The following is a 19498-nucleotide window of genomic DNA, read 5'->3' as shown; positions in this document are numbered from 1 at the left end:
GGGAGGGACCATGTGGCCAGGGGAACTATGGGGGAAACTGGGGAGGGGGAAACCTGCAGCCTGACCCCCTACCGCGCTTGTCCACCACTGATGCCTGTGCCTGACCTTCCCCACCTCCTGCCTCATCCAGCCCCTGCTTTCCCTGCTGCCAGCCCAGCTCCCCCTTCCCCTTGTTACCTTCTCAGGCTCTGGCTGGAAGTGGTCACTGTTTCTCTTTGGGGAGTGGTTGCAAGTAGGGTCGGGGTGTGTGGGGGGCAGGGTGTTGGAGGGCAGGCACAAATATAGGGCAAGGGGCAGGAGGACTAGTAGCAGGGGTGTATGTTGATGGGGAGCTGGGCCAGGAGGGACAAGGGGCAGGGGTCTGGCCTCTCACCCCCCACTGCTACATTTCCTGTCACAGCAGTAGTGTGAGGTGAATTTAAGAAGATATTCCACTAAGTAGATTCTATACATGGAAAATCATAACAAATTTATAATTCTCCATGTATAGAATCCAATTATTGGGAAGTCATCTTAAATTTGAAGTAGTTGAATTTAAGATTCAAGTAAATGTAGTATATCAGAAACCATTAAGATAATCTTCATGTTCTTTATATGATATTTAGGCAAACATCTGAGAATACCTATACTGGAAGATGGTGGCATTAGTTTTGTTCTAGAAATGATAGATATGGATATGAATACATTTTGAAGGACAGTTTATGCAGCAGAGTAACAGCTGTTAATTGTACTCTGTTGATCAGTCTCTCCAAACTTTCTGGTTGTATAGAACAGTATTTTCTTTGCTTTCAAAGTTGCAATGCTAGCAGAGTTTTTGGTCAATATAGTTTTTGGTTTGTTCTCTTGAATTTAAAGAAGGGTAAGGCTTTTGAAGATGCATCTACAATAGATGCAGTAGTATGTTAGGTAAGCATTTAATGTCTTAGCTATCAACTGAAATACATTTGGACATGTGGCAGTTGTAATTCCATGAGAACCTTGACCACCTTTCTTTTTCTTCTTTAATTTTGCATTTCAGTATGCATCCTTTGTCCTAAATAGGGGGGGTTTTGCATTTAATATGATTTTTTTTTCCATAAAGATTACTTGCAGAAGTAAAGCTGAATTTGAATTTTTCTGCTTATGTATGTTGGGAATGTGATTTCCTGCATATTTATCAATCCATCCTGCTGAACTATGTTTAAGCTGACTTTAGCTCACTATGTACACATAGCAGACCCAACCTGGTCATGTCTCATATAGTTCCGCAAGAAAGTCTTTTCTCACTCAGTTAAGTGTCTCACATAGACCCCAAGATTTACAGAGCAGTTCTTCCTGATTGGTTGATGTGTCCCCTGCCCCCAAACAAAGCTGTAGTTATGGGTGCACCACTTCAGGAATGGAGAGGACATCTTTGCCACCATTAAGCAAAAGGTGAATAGAGTTATGAGGAGTAAGTACTAATACATATTGTTCCTACTTGATATTTCCCCTTTTTTATACTTCCAAGGATTGCAGTATCCCTTACAAACCTAGAAATGCAAGAGGCCTTTTGGGCCGTTGAGATCTTTTTTGAACGCAGTTTCAAACTTACCCAAAATAAGTTGTAAATTGAAAGAAATTTGAAGTTTGTCTTTTACTTGCATCTTACAAGAAGATGTGCAAGGTTTATTTTTCATTTCATACGAGTCTTAATATAGCCATGAATTGCTTTATATATAATAAAAGACTTTTTTAGCCCTCAGAATTTATATGTGCACATCCTGAGTTAGCTTTTCTGAGTCACTAAGTAGATATTAAACTTGGTTCATATAATGAAACTTATATATGGTGAAATTTTTAGTTGGCGCATAACATCTTAATCCAGATGTTTCATTGGCTGAAGTGGGCTTGACATGGTGTCTTGAAAGAGGTAAAAAAGATTTCTGAAGAGCTCTGCAAAAAATTCCCAGCCTCTGCTTAGGCTAGGAATCTTGGGGAGATGATAACAAAATGTTTCCTGGATCAGCTCGACATAACTGAAGTTTCTATGGGAGCTAATTGTCACTCTGAAATTATTATTTGGCATAAATAGTAATTCATCTTCTGTAAGGTACTTATTCCTGAATATTCTGTGACCAGGTAACAAAGAGCTTAGATGTGAAGGAGGAAGTCAATGTTATCTTGGACTTCCAGAAGACCTTTGACAGTGTCCCACCCAATTCTCATGGGCAAGCTGAGGGGCTGTGGCATTGACGAATGCACGGTCACATGGGTGGCAAACTGGCTCAAGGGGTGCACCCAGAGGGTGGTGGTGGACGGGTCGATGTCGAGCTGGCAGTGGGTGGGCTCGGTCCTTGGGCCGGTGCTGTTCAACATCTTCATTAGCAACCTGGACGAGGGTGTGGAGAGCACCCTGTTCAAGTTCACTGATGACACCAAGCTGTGGGGTAAAGTGAATACACCGGCAGGCAGGGACTGCATCCCAGCAGACCTGGATAGGTTAGAGAAGTGGGCGGATCTGAACAGGATGTGGTTCAACAAGGACAAGTGCAGAGTGCTGCACCTGGGGAGAGGGAACCAACATTATGTTTATAGGTTAGGGGATGACCCTCTCAGCAGCACAGAGGCAGAGAGGGATCTTGGAGTCATGAATGACTCCAGGATGAATATGAGTCGCCAATGCGACCAAGCAATAGGCAAAGCCAACCGCACCCTGTCATGCATCAACAGGGGCATCACTAACAGGTCCAGAGGGGTCTTGCTCCCCCTCTATGCAGCGCTGGTCAGGCTGCAGCTGGAGTACTGTGTCCAGTTCTGGGCGCTGCCCTTCAAGAAGGCCGTGGAGAACCTGGAGAGGGTCCAGAGGAGGCCACTCATATGGTTGGGGGCCTCCATGGCCAGCCCTACGAGAAGAGGCTGAGGGACCTGAATCTCTTCAGTCTCCGCAAGAGGAGACTGAAGGGGGATCTTGTGGCTGCCTACAGTCTTATCAGGGGCCAGCAGCAGGGACTTGGGGAAAGTCTGTTCACCAGGGCCCCCCTTGGAGTCACCAGGAACAATGGCCACAAGCTGAGGGAGGATAAGTTTAAGTCAGATGTTAGGAGGAACCACTTTGCTGTAAGGGTGGCCAGAGCCTGGAATAGGCTTCCCAGAGAAGTGGTGCTCTCACCTTCCCTGGAAATCTTCAAGAGGAGACTGGATAGGCACCTGGCCTGGGGTCTTATGACCCATGCTCCTTCCTGCCCATGGCAGGGGGTTGGACTAGATGATCTGTCTGGGTCCCTTCCGACTCATTGATTCTATGATTACGCCTGTTTAGGGAATAACCAGAGAGTTTTCCAGGTTACCTTATGCTGGATTGGAGTCTGAATTTCCTATTCACTGCTGCTCAACACTCTTAAATATAGCATAAATGTAGCAAATACGTGTTTCTCAGGCTCTAGAGTTATAATGTGCATATTCACTCTCTATGATTATAACAGTCTATTTTAAATATCATGATCTTAGGCCTGTTAAAGTATTTTGTACTTTGAGGATAATATGTGGTTGTACTTCAGTGGACTAAAGGCTAATGTCAAAATGGAGCAGAATGACTGGTTTGGAATGGAAAGTAAAATCTTTATAAAATAAGTCAGTGTTGACAGCAGTCCCTTGATATAAGACTGTTAGCATTCCAGTAGATAAGGAAGTCATTGATGAGTGTGGAGATGACTGAAGAGGCCAGTCCAAGATCTACAAGTTTGACTTCAGCAATGGCATACAGTTCCAGAAAGCAGGAGTGGATCCTCCTGATGTCAGATCACTGCTCTTTCTTTCTCTTTGTCACTCTTGCCTGCTTTTCTTCATAATGAAGAGAGCTTGCTCAAAATGATATATGCCTTGCACTTCACAGTGCTGTTGGGGTTGATTTCATTTCTTCAGATTGGCCTTCAAGCTGTCGTTGAATCTCTTGCCCACCTCTAGAGGGTGACCATTGGTAAGTTGGGAGTATAAGACCTGTTTCAGGATCCAGTTATCAAGCATTTTTAAGATATGTCCTTTCCAGTTAAGCTGGTTTTGTATAAATGTGGCTTTAAAGCTGGTGGCATTTGCTTGAGCTAGAATGCTAGCATTTGTTCTTCTGTCCTAATCGTTATGGAGGATTTTTGGAAGACATTACTGATGAGAAAGTTCTAAGGCTTTCACATGTTTCCAGAACGACCAGGTTTCACAACCATAGAACAGGGTAGGAATAACAACAGCCTGGTAGATGAGACGTTTAGTTTGGAGCCTGATGTCATGATCGGTGAAGATGCAGTTTATGAGACATCTAAAGACAGCACTGGCAGATTTTATTCTGTGTTGAATATCATCATCTATGTTTACATTTTCCCAAGGAGGGAAAATGATCAACATTCTCCAAAGACTGGCTAATTGTAATATATTGGGAAACAGCTGGTTGGTTTGGTGTAGGTTGGTAAAGAATCTTTTAGTTTTTGTGAAGTTGACAATAAGTCCAAACATTTCATATGCTTCACAGAAGCAGTCGAGAGTGCATCTGGTGGAGGTCTTCAATTGAGTGAGCATACACAACACAATTGTCAGAGTACTGAAGTTCAGTAATGGTGGTATTTGTTATCTTGGATTTGGAATGTACCCTGTTGTGATGTTAAAGAGATGCCCAGCCATGCATTATTGGATGCTAACTCCAGGTGGAAGTCTGTCAACATTGCAATAGCTGCAATATAGATGGAAAAAAGTGTTGGCACAATCGTGCATCCTTGCTTGAATCCATTTCAAAATGGTGATAGGCTCCATCTGTGAGCCATTGCTTAGGACTGTTGCTATCATGTCATCATGAAGTCTGATGTTGATAACAAATTTTTGGCGGGGATCCAAATCTCATTTGGATCTTTCATAAGGACTTTTTGTAGATTAAATCAAAAGCCTTAGTCAGGTCAGTAAAGGCCACATAAAGTTGTTTGTTTTGAGGTACTTCTTTTGCAGTTGTCTAGCAACAAAGATGTGTCTATTGTAAGTCTGCCTCTTTCAGCTCTTTCTTTTCAAAAGGAGGTTTAGCCACACTGTGCTCTGTGAGCTTCCCCTCCCCTGCATGTCCAAGTGCAGCATTTATCAATATTGAATCATTTAAGTTCTCTAGCCACTAATGCTATCCTTCTCTCCAGCATTGGTCATTGTTAAGGCTGTCCATCAAGGTGTCCATCCGTGCTGGAAACGTTATTTCTTGAATCAGACAATAGATAGTGAACTCACTGGATGTGGTTTTCCAGTCAGATGGAGTGGAAGTCTTTTTAAGGCACCTTTTCTTGCTCTCTCCCTCTATGGGTGAGCAAAGCAGATCCTAAATAGACCTGCTCAGTTATGATTGCACCTGCTGAATTGTACACCTGTCTCAGCAAAATGACCATCATAAAATCATCATCTCCATATAAGTCCATGATTAGAGGCTTCCAGTAATCACTAGTACCTTCCTCTGTTGCCAGTCACCCATCCCTTTAGGGCTTGGTGTTGATGGAAGATGCTTATGCATGTGTTTGTTTAACATGAGGATGCCATTGCACACATCATCATTGCGAAGTATTTTCTTCATCTGCCCGCTCCAGCATTGAGGACTTTCATTTTTGTTTTTGGATCATTATTATTCTGACAACCTTGCTTTTGACCTTTCTGCCATGGGTGACCCTACTAGAAGTACAAAACTTCAGATGGCATCAGTCTTGAGGTTATTGATGGCACACAGGCCTCTCTGCCACACCAAGGTTGCGATCCTTGGGAGTAAATAAAAAGCGAACATAGTCTCTGAAGGCAAGCTGAGAACACATTTCTTGGTTATAGCATTAAATTGGTCTTTTTCTAATTAGAAGTAGCTGATTACAGATGTATCAGATTTTTGTGCAGTAGCTGATTTAAAGATAATTGTCTTAGGTACCTTCATACAGGTAAACAAAGGTCACATCTTCACAATCAGATTCTTTGCTGTTTTCAACAGTTGATGACACTAGAATGGTTAGAACATTAAGGTATTCCAGTAAAGATACTTTTTGATGCACTCTCATAACTTCATTCTCCTGGAAGGGTTGGTGTAGGTGTAATCATATACCATCTCTTGCACAAAATACACTGAGCCATGAATTTAGGTCTAGTTCATAACAGACAAGGTTTATATAAACTTGTTTTTAAAAATATTTGCATTACAATGTTAAATTATACATGTTCTGTTTATTTAGGGTTAAAACAATTACTTTCCGAATGTTGCAGTTCAAAGTTGATGTGTTAAACTCAGCTAGCTGAATTCTGTGGTCTCTTAGACTAACGCAACGGTCTCCAACCTTTTTATAGTGACTATCACTTTTTGTAAATAAAGGGTACCTCAGGATCTACCGCCCCACCTGCCTGCCCCTCCACCTCCCTGACAAGCTACCGGGGTGCTGACCTCCCTCACTTAGCTGGGCCCAAGCAGCAGGAGGTGTGGCTCATCTCAACCATGTGCATTCTGCTGCTTCTGATCATGGAGTCTGACAGACTGAGATTGACTGTCAGAGGCTCCACAATTGACCAGTTGATTGGTTTGTGACTGCTGGACTAAGGCAACAGCTGCCCTTCAGTTATCTAGCATCCTTGTAACTATTAAGAAATATATGTAGATGTTTTCAAAAATAAAGGGCATATAAACTGATCTTGTAAAGACCAGCTCCCTAAGTCATTAACCTTTGCAGGAGGCAGAATTCCTGATCCATCAATCATAATCTATTATTTGTTTTTACAAAGGTGGGCAGGATTAGCAACCTTATGAATGGTTTTCCTTTGCATCACCCACTAATCTACAACTGATCTTCATTTTGGGGCAAATAGCTTCTATTAACAGTGCAAGTTGTTTAGTAAATACCTCACAGTCGTATGTTTTACAGTTAAATGAATGTGAAAGTAAGAAGTTAGAAAGCAAGGTTCTAACATTTTTCCTTAGGGAAAGGTTAAAGCATTTTCCAAATTTGGTCTTCAGGCTTGGGCCCAAAGTTAACAAGTAAACCTTGGACAAAGGGACACCCAAAAGTCTTATGTAATTGGGAGAAAATACAGATATGTGAAGTCTTTTGTGAAGAAGGGGAGATTTGTAAAATTGGGGTTTATTTAAGTGCAGCTCACTAAAAAAAAAAAAAACCCTTATTTTTAACAGTATACTACGATGAAGAAAAATTATAGTTTTATCTGGTGTTCTACATATAATTTAGTCTTTCAAGACATTTCTGATCACTGTCTTAATGTCATTTGATACTGATTATTTTAGTCTATTTCAGGGGTTGGCAACATTAGACCCTGAATCGAGTGTGTGTATTTGGAAGGATTTGCCTGTGTCTGTGTTGTTGCCACTACCTTGCTTCCTGACTGGGTGCAGGCTCAGCTCCCAGCCAGTGGGGTACTGCACATCTGAACTGCCTTTGCTTGGGGAGCCCATGGGGAGCTGTGCTATGGTTGAGCAACTGCCAGATGTGTCCATACTGCAGCTGGCAGGTGAGGGCTGGGAAGGAGGGCAGTAGAAAGAAGCAGCAACAGCATGAGTGCAGTTTGCCAGGTCCCTAGAACTTGAGCAGCCCCCTACTAGCAGGAAGCTGAGCCCACCCACAGCTAAGGTATAGGAAGGGAGAGGGCTTGGAGGAGTGGCCATAGTGTGGGTGCACTTTCCAGTTGTTTGACCTCAGCATGGGTGCAGGGAAAGTCTCTTCCCCACCTGTTGCTTACAGGTTGCCAAAGCCACCCAGCCTGTGTCAAATGAGAGCTGGGTTGTTTTGCCCCACAACTTATTAAAGGTTTCTGATTGCTGGTCTATTTTATGAATTGCCGTTATTCTTCCATTAGCTGAGGTAGAAATGTTCTTTCAGTAGCTAAGAAATCTACTTTAAATATTGCTTCATTGAATTGTAATTAGTTTCCAGTTGTTGCTTCACATTACCGATGAAGAACTATTTAACAGAAAAAGCTATCATAACTTAAGAAAAAAAGTTGATGTTCTTGGCAAGCTATAAAGTAAGTTTGTGTATTTGACTAGCATTTTTAATCTTTTTAACAGTTTAAATGATTGTGTAAACCAGCTTCTCCTTCATGAAAGATACTCATCTACATTGTTTGATTTCTAGTCTTGTAGTTTTATAATGTCCATAAAAGTGAAACTAAATTTTATAAATCTAGTTATATTACATTAAGACAAATACTTTGAGCACTGACCTTGAACTATTGTTCATCGTTGTCATTGCATCTCCAATCCAACCTTTCTAAGTCATTTACTCCCAATATTCTGCAACAGCCACTGCTGCTTGTGTTGGTGTTGCCAGATCTTGTGGGGTGCATTTTAGTGCTACAGGGCATCTCAGGAGATGATCCGAACAAACACAATGGTCAGTTACATAGAGGCCCCATGATTTCATGAGAGAGTTGCATCTTCCGAGACCTACTCAATCTATTCAGGCTCTGCTATGTATGCCATTTGTAGTTGGAGCTGATGCTAACTAGTCACTGAGCTAGTGTTGAGAAGAACAGCAAATACAAATGACAGGCAACCAGATTGGCTTAGCAGAGAACTCTTTGGCAGAGCCAGATTAACCCTTTAGTGGGCCCTAGACGAACAAATTGGTGGGTCCCAGGCCAGTTGAGGACCCTTCCCCCCCACCCACCCCTCCTTCCACCCTGGTGCTGCCACTTTCAGGGAGCAGGGCTTGGAGGCACCACTAGGAAGCAGTCACAGCAGCGGGGAGGCCAGGAGAGGGCAGGGGAAGGGAAGGGAGGTGGATGGGGCCATTTGTGCCAGTGCTGCAGGGGAAACAACCAGAGCCCTCCTGCAGCTCAGCCCTAGGCATGTGCTTACTTTGCCTATGCGTTAATCCTGCCCTGCTCTTCAGTGAGCTTAAATGCAAAAAGGAAGCTTATGAGAAGTGGAATCTTGAACAGGTGACTAGAGGGGAGTATAAGAATATTGCTCAGGCATGCAGAGTGGATCTCAGGAAGGCCAAAGCACAATTGGAGTTGCAGCTAACAAGGGTTGTGCAAAGAGTAACAAGATGGTTTCTACAAGTATGTTAGCAACAAGAGGAAGGTCAGGGAATGTGTGGATCCCGTACTGAATAGGGGAGGAAACCTAGTGACATGATGAGGAAAAGGTTGAGGTACTCGGTGCCTTTTTCACTTCAGTTTTCACAGGCAAGGTCAGCTTGCAGGCTACTACACCAGGCAGCACAGTTTGGGGAGGAGGTAAGCAGCACTCAGTGGTGAAAGAACAGGGTAGGGACTATTTAGAAAAGGTGCATGTGTAGAGTCGGTGAGGCTGGAAGTAATGCATCTGAGGGAGTTGGCTGATGTCATTGCAGAGCTACTGGCCAGTATCTTTGAAAACTCATGGCAATCATGTGATGTCCCAGATGACTGGAAAAGGACAAATATAGTGCCCATCTTTAAGAAAGGGAAGAAATGTCCAGGGAACTATAGGCCAGTCAGCCTCACTTCAGTTTCTGGAAAAATCATGGAGCAGGTCCTCAAAGGAATCCTTTTCTAAGCACTTGGAGGAGAAGAAGGTGATTAGGAACAGTTAGCATTAAGAGTCACCAAGGGTAATTCATGCCTGACCAACCTGATAGCCTTTTATGATGAGATAAGTGGCTCTGTGGATGCAGGGAAAACAGTGGACATAATATACCTGGACTTTAACAAAGCTTTTGATACGGTCTCCCACAGCATTCTTGCAAGCAAGCTAAGGATGTATGGACTGCAAGGTAGATAGAAAGCTGGCTGGATCGCTGGGCTCAATAGATAGTGATCAATGGCTTGAAGTCGAGGTGGCAGCTGGTATCGGTTTGTTCTGGGCCTGGTTTTGTTCAATATCTTCATCGGTGATCTGGAAGATGGGATGGAGTGCATCCTTATCAAGTTTGCGGATGACACGAAGCTGAGGGGAGTCATAGATAGGCTGGAGGGTAGTGCTGGGATTCAGAGAGACCTAGACTAATTGGAGGCCAAAAGACATCTTATGAGGTTCAACAAAGACAAATACAATTTCTGCACTTAGGACAGAAGAATTCCATGCGCCACTACAGGTTTGGGACCCACTGGCCAAGCAACAGTTCTGCAGAAAAGGACCTGAGTGTTACAATGGACAGTAAGTCGGAGATGGGTCAACAGTGTGCACTTGTTGCCAAGAAGGCTTAACAGCATATAGGGCTACATTAGTAGAAGCATTTGCCAGCAGATTGAAGGAAGTGATTATCCCCCTCTATTCAGCACTGATGAGGCCACATCTGGAATACTGTATCCAATTTTGGGTCCCCCACTACAGAAAGAATGTGGACAAGTTGGAGAGAGTCCAGTGGAGGGCAGTGAAAATGATTAAGGGGCTGGAGCACATTATTTCTGTGGTGAGGCTGGGGGAACTGGGCTTATTAAGTCTGCAGAAGAGAAGACAGAGGGGATTTAATAGTAGCCTTTAACTACCTGAAAAGTGGTCCTGAAGAGGCTGGAGCTAGATTGTTCTCAGTGGTGACAAATGACAGAACATGGAGCGATGGTCTCAGGTTGCAGTAGGGGAAATTTAGGTTAAATATTAGAAAAGACTTTGTCACTAGGAGGGTGGTGAAGCACTAGAATGGGTTACCTAGAGAGGTGGAATTTCCATCCCTGGCGGTTTTCAAGGCCCAGTTTTACAAAGCCCTGGCTGGAATGATCTAGTTGGGGATGGTCCTGCTTTGAGCAGGGGGTTGAACTAAATGACCTCTTGAGGTCCCTTCCAGCCTGATTTTTCTATTATTCTGTTATATTTTTGTCTAAACATATAAATGTTCCTTGAATCAATCATTTCAATATTTTTTCTTATTACCCTATAGTAAAAGACTGATTTATAAGTGAGCACTATGCAGTGAATGCCATTTAAAATTGAACGCTTGCCACCTACAATTGTTAAACTTAAGTGTTTCTGGTATTTCCCATTCTCTAAACATTCACCCTAAATGACAATGATGCTTTGTAGTAAATGGCTTGAAAAAAAATTATCTTTCTCTTTTATAGTGCCTATTACCATTGTATCTAATTGCTCTTCAGGTCAAACTCTATGATAATGGTTCTTAGTGGTTTCAGTGAGTCTTCTACTTCCTGGTTACAGGGTTTTATTTATATTCTGGTTATTGGGAGAGTCTGAGCAAAAAGAAAAGGTCTTTTGACATGTTGTAAGGGCAGTCAGATTATGAATAATTTGGTGTCTAGAAATTCTTTGCATAGTTTATCCCTTGGTTGTAAAGTTTTCTCTGAGTCTTTCATACTTTTATTAGGTTTCATGTACAGGATTTTCCACAGGTGAGTGGCTGTTTCGGAGCATAAGAGTAAGGACACTCTTTTGTGTTCCAAGACAACCATTTATTCCAAAATGTGCAGATTATCCACTTCAGTCTGTCTCACATAACATGGCCATGAAGTACCTTGTAGAAAAAACCTTACTGTTACAGACAAAGAGCTGGGGAGACTGCAACACCAGTGCCTCTCCCCTGAAATGTCAGGGGCCTTGCTACCTTTAATATCTCCTTACCAGAAGCCCTAAGGCAACGGATTACCATTCACCTCTTATGTGATGGGAGATGGTTTCCTTTTAGCATAGATGAGACCTGAATGCACATATCACATGTGCAGATCATTGTTCCAAGGATATCACTGACTTATACTATCCTGTCTGTAAACTCGTTAAACTCCATCTTCAAGTAATTCAAACTTCTTGTCCCTAATTTTTGTTCTTTTATTTGGAAAACCATCCCAAAACTTTTTTTTTCCTTTTACCAGAAGCCTCCTTCTAATTTCCAGTTTGAATAAGTTTGTCACCAAGTTGTATCTATTGGAGTTTGTGCAAGTATTGGTGAGGTATAAATTTAGATGTAGTCGGTTGTACAGCTGGGTTCTGACCCATTATTGACTCTTGAAAATGAAGACCAAGTGTTCACATTTGGCAAAGAAACCAGGGAGACACCGGAAGAAAGAACAAGTATGAAATACTGATGGTGGTCTATCATGGACTTCACATCTTTTGTCCCAGATTAATAGTCCAATGTGGAGTGTTTTGGTTCTAAACCCAGTTCTGACCTTAAAGTTCTTACTGTAAGGAAGTTTGTCATTCTATTTTCTGAGTTCGGTAATTATTTTTTAAAAATATATTTTCATCAGTGGTTTGCCACCGGAGTAATACCAACACTTTCTGATTACAAAGATAATATTCCACATGAAGAAGTTTCAGATGTAAAAAAGTTTGAAAAACTCATAGCCTAGATAACTTCAGGAGATACAAAATAAAAATATATTTAGGACCCATACCAATGTCCCTGAAATCACTGGGGAATTTCCACTGATTTATGCAGGTATTGAATTGGGCCTTTGGTGTATCAGCGTAGGTTAAGAATTTGAAACCAGAAAATTATGAATTTGAATATAGCATTTTTAATGTAATTAACCTCTCTTTTAGGGAAGAAACCCCTTTTTTCTGGAGCCTGCAATAATCATAACAGTAACTGATGGAAGTAAACTAACAACCACCAGTGGGGTACAGGAAGAGGTAAGATCTGATCTGTCCTTTAAATCTAATATTCTTGACTTTCCAAAATAATGCTCATATGTTAGGATTGTGATTTAAGTGTGTTCAGATGTTCCTGTACTATTGTGATATATTTAAATGGTACATCATCTGGATCACTGGTTTATCATTGGAATATGAACCTTTTTCTGGAAGGATAAATTCAAGGAAGAAAGGAGATGGTGCTATGTTATACACTGGGTGTACACAATGTACATATATGCTTGTTCTAAAGTCTAAAAGGAAGTGTCAGGTCTGAGTGTTTATCAGTGAAGATAAAGGGAGAAAAGAAAAGTAATGATATTAAGGAGGAAGTGGATGAGATATTGATAGATTAGAGAACTGGACTATAGAAAGCAACATTAAATTGAAAGGCAAATTGTTGTCTTACAAGACTATAAAAGATATAAAATATAACATACAAAGCAGTAACAAGCTCAGTGCACAATTTGGTGCCCTTTGCTAATTTCAAATTGTGGGTTCTGCTAGGGGAAGTGTTCCCCTTCCATCTATTCTAACTTTAGGGACAGTTTTAGATTGTAAGCACCAAAGTTTGCTTACTCTCTAATGCACATTATAAAAATGAGAATAGGCTTTCAGGGTCCAGGCAAATGGATAATTGGACCAAGATACTCTAAATCAGTAAACAGCAGAGTGATTATTCTTGAACCAAAAAGGCATATTGTTTACATATATTTCATAATATGTAATAATTCTTCAAGTAAAAAACAGAATTCTCTGTCTAATAATAAGACTTACTCTTTTTGATTTCCACCTTTGGAAATCAATACTTGTTTGTTTTTGCAGCAGCTTTGTTACAAGCTACTAGCCAATCTAAATCAAATGACTTAAAAGGGGAAATTGATGCCAGGCCAGCAGGATAGGAGCTTAGGTCTTTTTTTTTTAAAAAAAAATGATTTTTCTAAATTCTCTCTTGTCTTCTACAACTTCCTACAGTTTTGATGCAACAGGCTAACATAACCTCCATTACAAATGGAGGTTTAAGATCTGAAAGCTGGATCTTTAATTAAAAATGCTATACAAGAAGAAAGGAGCTTTTGTAATTACCTTTTACTAGCCATGTTTTTAGTCTGTGCTCTCTGTTCAGGTCTTGATCTATAATCTTTGCCCCTGTCATCAATCATGTTAGTTAAGTGATGAAAATGTTTCCTGAATCTCTTTTTAAATTTTGTTCTTGTATAGTTTGTTCCCTGTATTTTATCAAACTAGATTTCTACTGTTACCAACAATAGTATTATCAGTCTACAATCTTTGGCTCCTTCTGAAAACCTTTTAAATGCTTTTTGTGAGTTATTCTCTGTTTTGTGCTGTGTAAAATACATGCTGTGTTTGGATACGTCGTTCTAAATTTCAGTACATTCAAAGTATTGGATGCAAATAGACTGTTCTACCCATGTGACCAACATTATATGGAAGATAGGGATACTGATTACTCCGTCTCCTGTTAAGTAGGCATACTGCTAATCACAGAATAATTTTAGAAATGTTGTTAGTATAGTTTAGCAGGATTGGTCATTACTGTTTCAGTAGATAATGTTCTGAACATCAATGCTTGAGAAGTTCAAAGTAATTTCACTTAATTCATAGCCATTTTTTTCAAACAGTAAAAACAAAATATTTTGGAGGGTATTTTCTGCAACTTCAACTATGCAGAATTTTTATTCTTTTTCAGTTGCTGAGAGTCAGCACAGTTTTTCTCTGATTGTAATTGTTTGCATTGGCTAAACACGAGAATTCATCTTGCATTAATGTTGACTTTAAATCTTACTCTCTCTTCACATACATCACAGACATTGGTATAAATGTGTAAGGGAGAGTGTGCATCTCTCTGAATACTTCTAAGGTATCTCCACATTTTTTTTGCTGCAGTGACATTTGTGGTCATGTAAAAAAAAGATAGTTCTGACAATATAATCATAAGCTGAGCCCCTAAAAGATTTCAGAGTTCAGTAGAGACTTCTTTATGAAGCTGCTGTTAACAGTTGGAAGGCTTTGAATAGAGACTTAAATTCACTGCAGCTAAATTTTGATAACAACAAAATGTTTCTTTTCACTATTCTCTTCCATTTCATTGATAGTTTAATTCTGTAGTGCATTGTTATTTCAGGGAATCCAGAAAAGCAGACTTTGAGAGATGAGCATGGCTCTCTCTGTGTACAGCAAAAGTTCGTTTTAATATGTACTAAGTAATGAGAGCTTAACATTGTTGGAAGAGCATTACAGTAAAGTAGTTCTGCTTGCAGAAATTCTAATAAAGCAAGTTTGAGGAACTTTTAAACTTAATATGCATCTTCCGAAGATGAAATTCTCTTGTGATTTATGGATCTTGAGCTTGTGTTTTATGTTGATATGAAATGAGTTAAATATAGGGCTACATAAAGCATGGTTTTCCTGCATTGTTTGGGTAATATCTAAACCGTATTGTCAGATTTTCAGATTATTTGAGCATAAGTAGTTTGAAAGATGTACCATACATTGGTGTCATTATATACCTTCCTGATTTTTATTTTAACTTTTTTTTGTATTTTTGCAGAAAATAATGATTTCAGAAATTTAATTTCTCTTTTCAGCTTCACTTACCTCTCAATTCTCCTTTACCTGGAAGTGAATTGACTAAAGAACCTTTTCGCTGGGATCAAAGACTATTTGCTTTAGTTCTGCGCTTGCCCGGTATCACAGCTCCAGAACCAGAGCAGGTAGTAGGCGTACCAGTTGATGAGTCGGCAATTACACCCATGTGTGAAGTCACAGGAGGTAAGTAGCCTAGCTTTATTTGACAAAGATTTTTTAAAAGTAATTAGCATCATGGTTCAGTTGCGTATGGCAGAATATATATTTTTTAAAATGGAATCCTTTTTATTGAAAAAAAAAAATTAAAAATTCCGGGTATACTGACACTACATAACGTAACCTTCAAGGGAATAGTGAATTGCAAAGAAATCCATTTGACCTGTATTGAAAGGGTATGGATCTGCTTTCCTGAGCAGTTTGGCCCAGAATGAGAGAAGCTTTTGTGTTTTGGTATTTTAATATTGCAACCAGAAGTCTTAGGAATTGATATTTCTTTATGTTGAGGTAGTCTTGAAATACTAGCATTCTTCCATGTCAGCAAACTCAAGTCCAAGACACTTTTTTTTGCTTTTTGGACTTTTAAATGTTAAATGCACAATATTTTTAGAAACATTTCTGTACTTTCCCCTTCCCAGTGACCCATCATAGATTCCATGCCCCCCCGCCCTTCCAAATTTCTCATGGTTCAGTCTCCTGTTTTAAATTGCAAACCCCTCAGGCGCAGACCTTGTTGTCTGTCTTTAGTATGAATATTTCAGATGTAGAAAACATAATTAGACAGGGTTCTTTGTGTAAATTTGATATCTTTTATTAGACCAACTCAAATAGTTCTTCTTTGCAAGCTTTTGGGTACAAGCCTGGCAAAGAGCATTTGTTCCCAGAAGCTTGTGAAGAAGAATTGCGCCAACTGTTTGAGTTGGTCTAATAAAAGATGCCGGATTTACTCAAAGAACCTTGTCTACCTATGTTCTTACACCAACATGGCTATAACTACACCCCCAAAAACATAATAATTTTCTGATTGGAGAAGCTGAGGTGAAAGACAGTTGTGGGGGAAGGGGGGAAGGATGAGGGGTGTAGAGGAAGGAATTAAAAAATAAATAAACCCTCTCAAAACTGACCTGATTCCTGCTCCTTTCAAAATGTAAACTTGACACTTGGACAGACTTTGGTTAACATTCATGGGAATGTAAAGGTATTGGTGCCACAAGGGGGAGCCCACATTTCAGAAATGCAATAGAGACCTTAAATTATGAAGTTGGAAGGGTTTTTTGTTTTTAAGTAGAAGTCAGGGTAGATTTGCACCTTACAGACCATAAGGTACAAATCTACCATGCCTTCTAGTTGAGTTCATACTAACACGGCTGACTTATTTCTCTGATTTTATGTAGTCAAAAAGTAAGTGTCTTGTTTCCTTCTGAGATGCATGCAACTCTTCGTGAAAACATTCAGTCGACTGTTCTGCTGCTTCATAGTTAAGCATGCTTTCCTGAATTTTGTCTATCTCTGTAAATAGGGCACTTGAAAATAGATCAGCAAAAGTCATCATGAGGCTTGAAGACCTGACTTATGAGTAAGGTTCAAAGGAGCTAACTATGTGAACCATTTTGCAAGAGATGACTAAGAGGGGATATAAACCTAAAATATTTTATAAGTGTAATCACCAAAATGATAGTAGTAGTAAAGGGCATGTGACCGTAGAAAGGTAAACTTGTTAGATGTATTAAGTTGTGCAGTACTTGCCCAAAGAAAGTGGTAGAACCTCTGTTTGTAAAAATAAATGAGACAGAACTTTTTTGGAGAAGCAACTTCTAATTGATATGGAGTGGCTGAGCTGACAGGTTTCCCTACAGTTCATCTTCTGTGATTTTATGTTCTATTAAAATGACCTTGTTGTAGAAAGCCCATGGAAAGGATTCCATATAAAAGTATATTTAAATATAATATTTTGACTTGTATTTATTTAAAGATAATACAGAAAATGTAAAATCCTATAAAAAGGGTCCCATAGAAGCCATTGAAACTTTTGTTAGGATTCTGCTTGCCTGGAGCCTAGGAGGAAAGAAAATGTGATGAGAAAGAAGAGAGAATAAGATCATTTACCAATGAATAACCTACTGATATGGTATCTGAGGTACTTCACTTTTTCCATATGCTACAGAATAGTACATAGCTGCAGTATCTCAAAAGCCACAATATAGTAGATGCTGGTAAATAGTGTTATCTTAATGGCTGCCACTTTATAAACACAGATTCATGTTTGTACTGCTATCCAATTTTGAGAAATCAGTAAACATACAGTATACTAGTCCATGTTCTAAAACAGTGCATTTTGGGAATGGATGGTAGATATTTAAACAAATGAAATATAGCAGCAGAAAAAAGCTAATGGGATGTCACATTAAACGGCTTAGACTGAAAAAATAAGGTGAAGGTAGGAACAATGTGTAGCTGACTTGCTCTTGTCACTCCTCCTTTCATCCTAGGTCGCTCATATTGTGTGTGCTCTCCGAGAATGCTGAATCAGTGTCTTGAGTCCTTGGTGCAAAAAGTGCAAAGTGGAGTTGTAATAAACTTTGAAAAATCTGGACCAGATCCTTCACCAATTGATGGTATTTGAAATATTTTAGATACCTTAGTGATATAATTTGATGAATTCAAATATAATTATCACCAGAAATTAGGATATTTTGATTTGGAACAGTACTATTATTTTAGACATAATTAATATTGTCTAGTTTATAATATAGCACATTTCAAGAGTTTCAAGTAGTGTATCAGGCCTACATTTCCTGTAGCCCTGTGCCCTCCTGTTATAAATATTAATTATTTTTCTAATCTTTAAAAATATATTCTTGGAAAATGTTATCTTTTCCCTGAAATTGTATGTTAAGGGTTCATTGGAGTTATTCTGTACTAGAATTATGTACATTAAATATTTTCCTGATGTGTGAAGATTTAAGATTCATCCAGCAAAAGTTGTGATAAGGAAGGAAAGAAAACCCCAACTGAGTTCTGAAGTATCAGACAGTAATCACCTTTTTCAGACCTTCATTCAGTAAAGATTTAGCAGTGTTGCTCCAATGTCAGTTAGCATTCTTGCAGGAAATGTAACATAGAAATTGAAACTGGCATCTATTTTTCCTTGTGGCTTTTAATCTTATTCTAAGGATAACTTCCTTGAAGTATAAAAAGTTTGTACACATTTCATAAAAACAGTGTTTAAAGATTTCAATTTTATTTAATTATATATAGTTGTTAATATATATTATTTTTATGTAGATGGACAGACGGATATATCTAGGCCCTTTGGATCCCAACCTTGGCACAGCTGTCACAAACTTATCTATGTCAGACCAAACCCTAAAACTGGGGTTCCCATAGGCCACTGGCCTGTTCCAGAATCCTTTTGGCCAGATCAAAATTCACCAACACTGGTAAGTTTTTGAAGATAGGTAGAAGCAAGGAAAATCTATCTTAACTGCTTCCCATTAATTTGCTTAAAATCTCAGAATATTTCACTAAAGTATTGTGAAAGCAGCTTGATAAAGGGTGAGTTCAGAAAAGAAATTCAACAGTGTTCTAACTGCTAGGAATAAGAGTGAGTGGCAATTAACATACTCTATGCTGTTCATGTGAAGTAATTGCATGAGACAGTAGTTTTCAACCTTTTTTCATTTGTGGACCCCTAAAAATTTTGAATGGTATGGAGCCTTTGAATTGTAAGTGGGGGTTATTCATGTACTTTCTGATTGATCATAGTCATCTTTTACAGACCCCTTAAGACATAGTCTGTGCACCATTAGGGGTCCATAGATCACAGGTTGGAAGCTGGTGGCATAAGAAGTATCTGCTTCTTTCAGCAAGAAACTTCCAATAATAGGGCTTTTACTGACATCTGAGCAGTCATGAATAAAGAAAAACAATATAGGAGGAGTTTAATTAGAATTCAGACTGAAGCCTGCAATATAAACAAAAATGCCAAAAGTAATTAAGAGTCATTTCTACTATGGCTGTGTGAAATTTCAGCAACTGTTTTGTTTCTGATTCAGATGCTTGGGCAGTGAAAACACCAAATCCGAAATGAAACACAGGGCTCCGAAACAGCTCCAGAATGAAGTGAAGATTTTCCAAAATGTTTTGGAACTGTTTCAGAGGCGGGCTTGAAGGGAAAGAAGGAATCATAGAATCATAGAAGTAGGGTCAGAAGGGACCTTATAGATCTTCAAATCTGACCCCCTGCCAGGGCAGGAGGAAAAAAAACTGGGCTCAAATGATCCCAGTTAGGTAGGCATCAAGCCTCCTCTTAAAGACCCCCAGGGTAGGAGCCAGCACCACTTCCCTTGGAAGTTGGTTCCA

At 39.7% G+C, this 19498-nt stretch overlaps 1 protein-coding gene across 3 annotated transcripts in view; it reads left to right on the top strand.

Annotated features, from left to right (window-relative positions):
- INTS6 (integrator complex subunit 6) overlaps positions 1-19498 on the top strand; it is a 63660-nt gene that overhangs the window by 17897 nt on the left and 26265 nt on the right. Inside the window, exons 3-6 of one of the 3 annotated variants that reach the window (XM_019529978.1) lie at positions 12440-12529; positions 15139-15322; positions 17626-17751; positions 18422-18576. In XM_019529978.1, the coding sequence (XP_019385523.1) occupies positions 12440-12529; positions 15139-15322; positions 17626-17751; positions 18422-18576 (555 nt within the window). Of the gene's footprint in view, positions 1-12439; positions 12530-15138; positions 15323-17108; positions 17274-17625; positions 17752-18421; positions 18577-19498 lie in introns of those variants that run through there. The other 2 variants (XM_019529980.1, XM_019529979.1) reach the window with 2 other exon arrangements.

Source organism: Crocodylus porosus, unplaced genomic scaffold (genome assembly GCF_001723895.1).
Source record: "Crocodylus porosus isolate Cpor-Errol unplaced genomic scaffold, CroPor_comp1, whole genome shotgun sequence".
NCBI lineage: Eukaryota > Metazoa > Chordata > Crocodylia > Crocodylidae > Crocodylus > Crocodylus porosus.
This window is presented reverse-complemented; position numbering and strand designations above follow the sequence as displayed.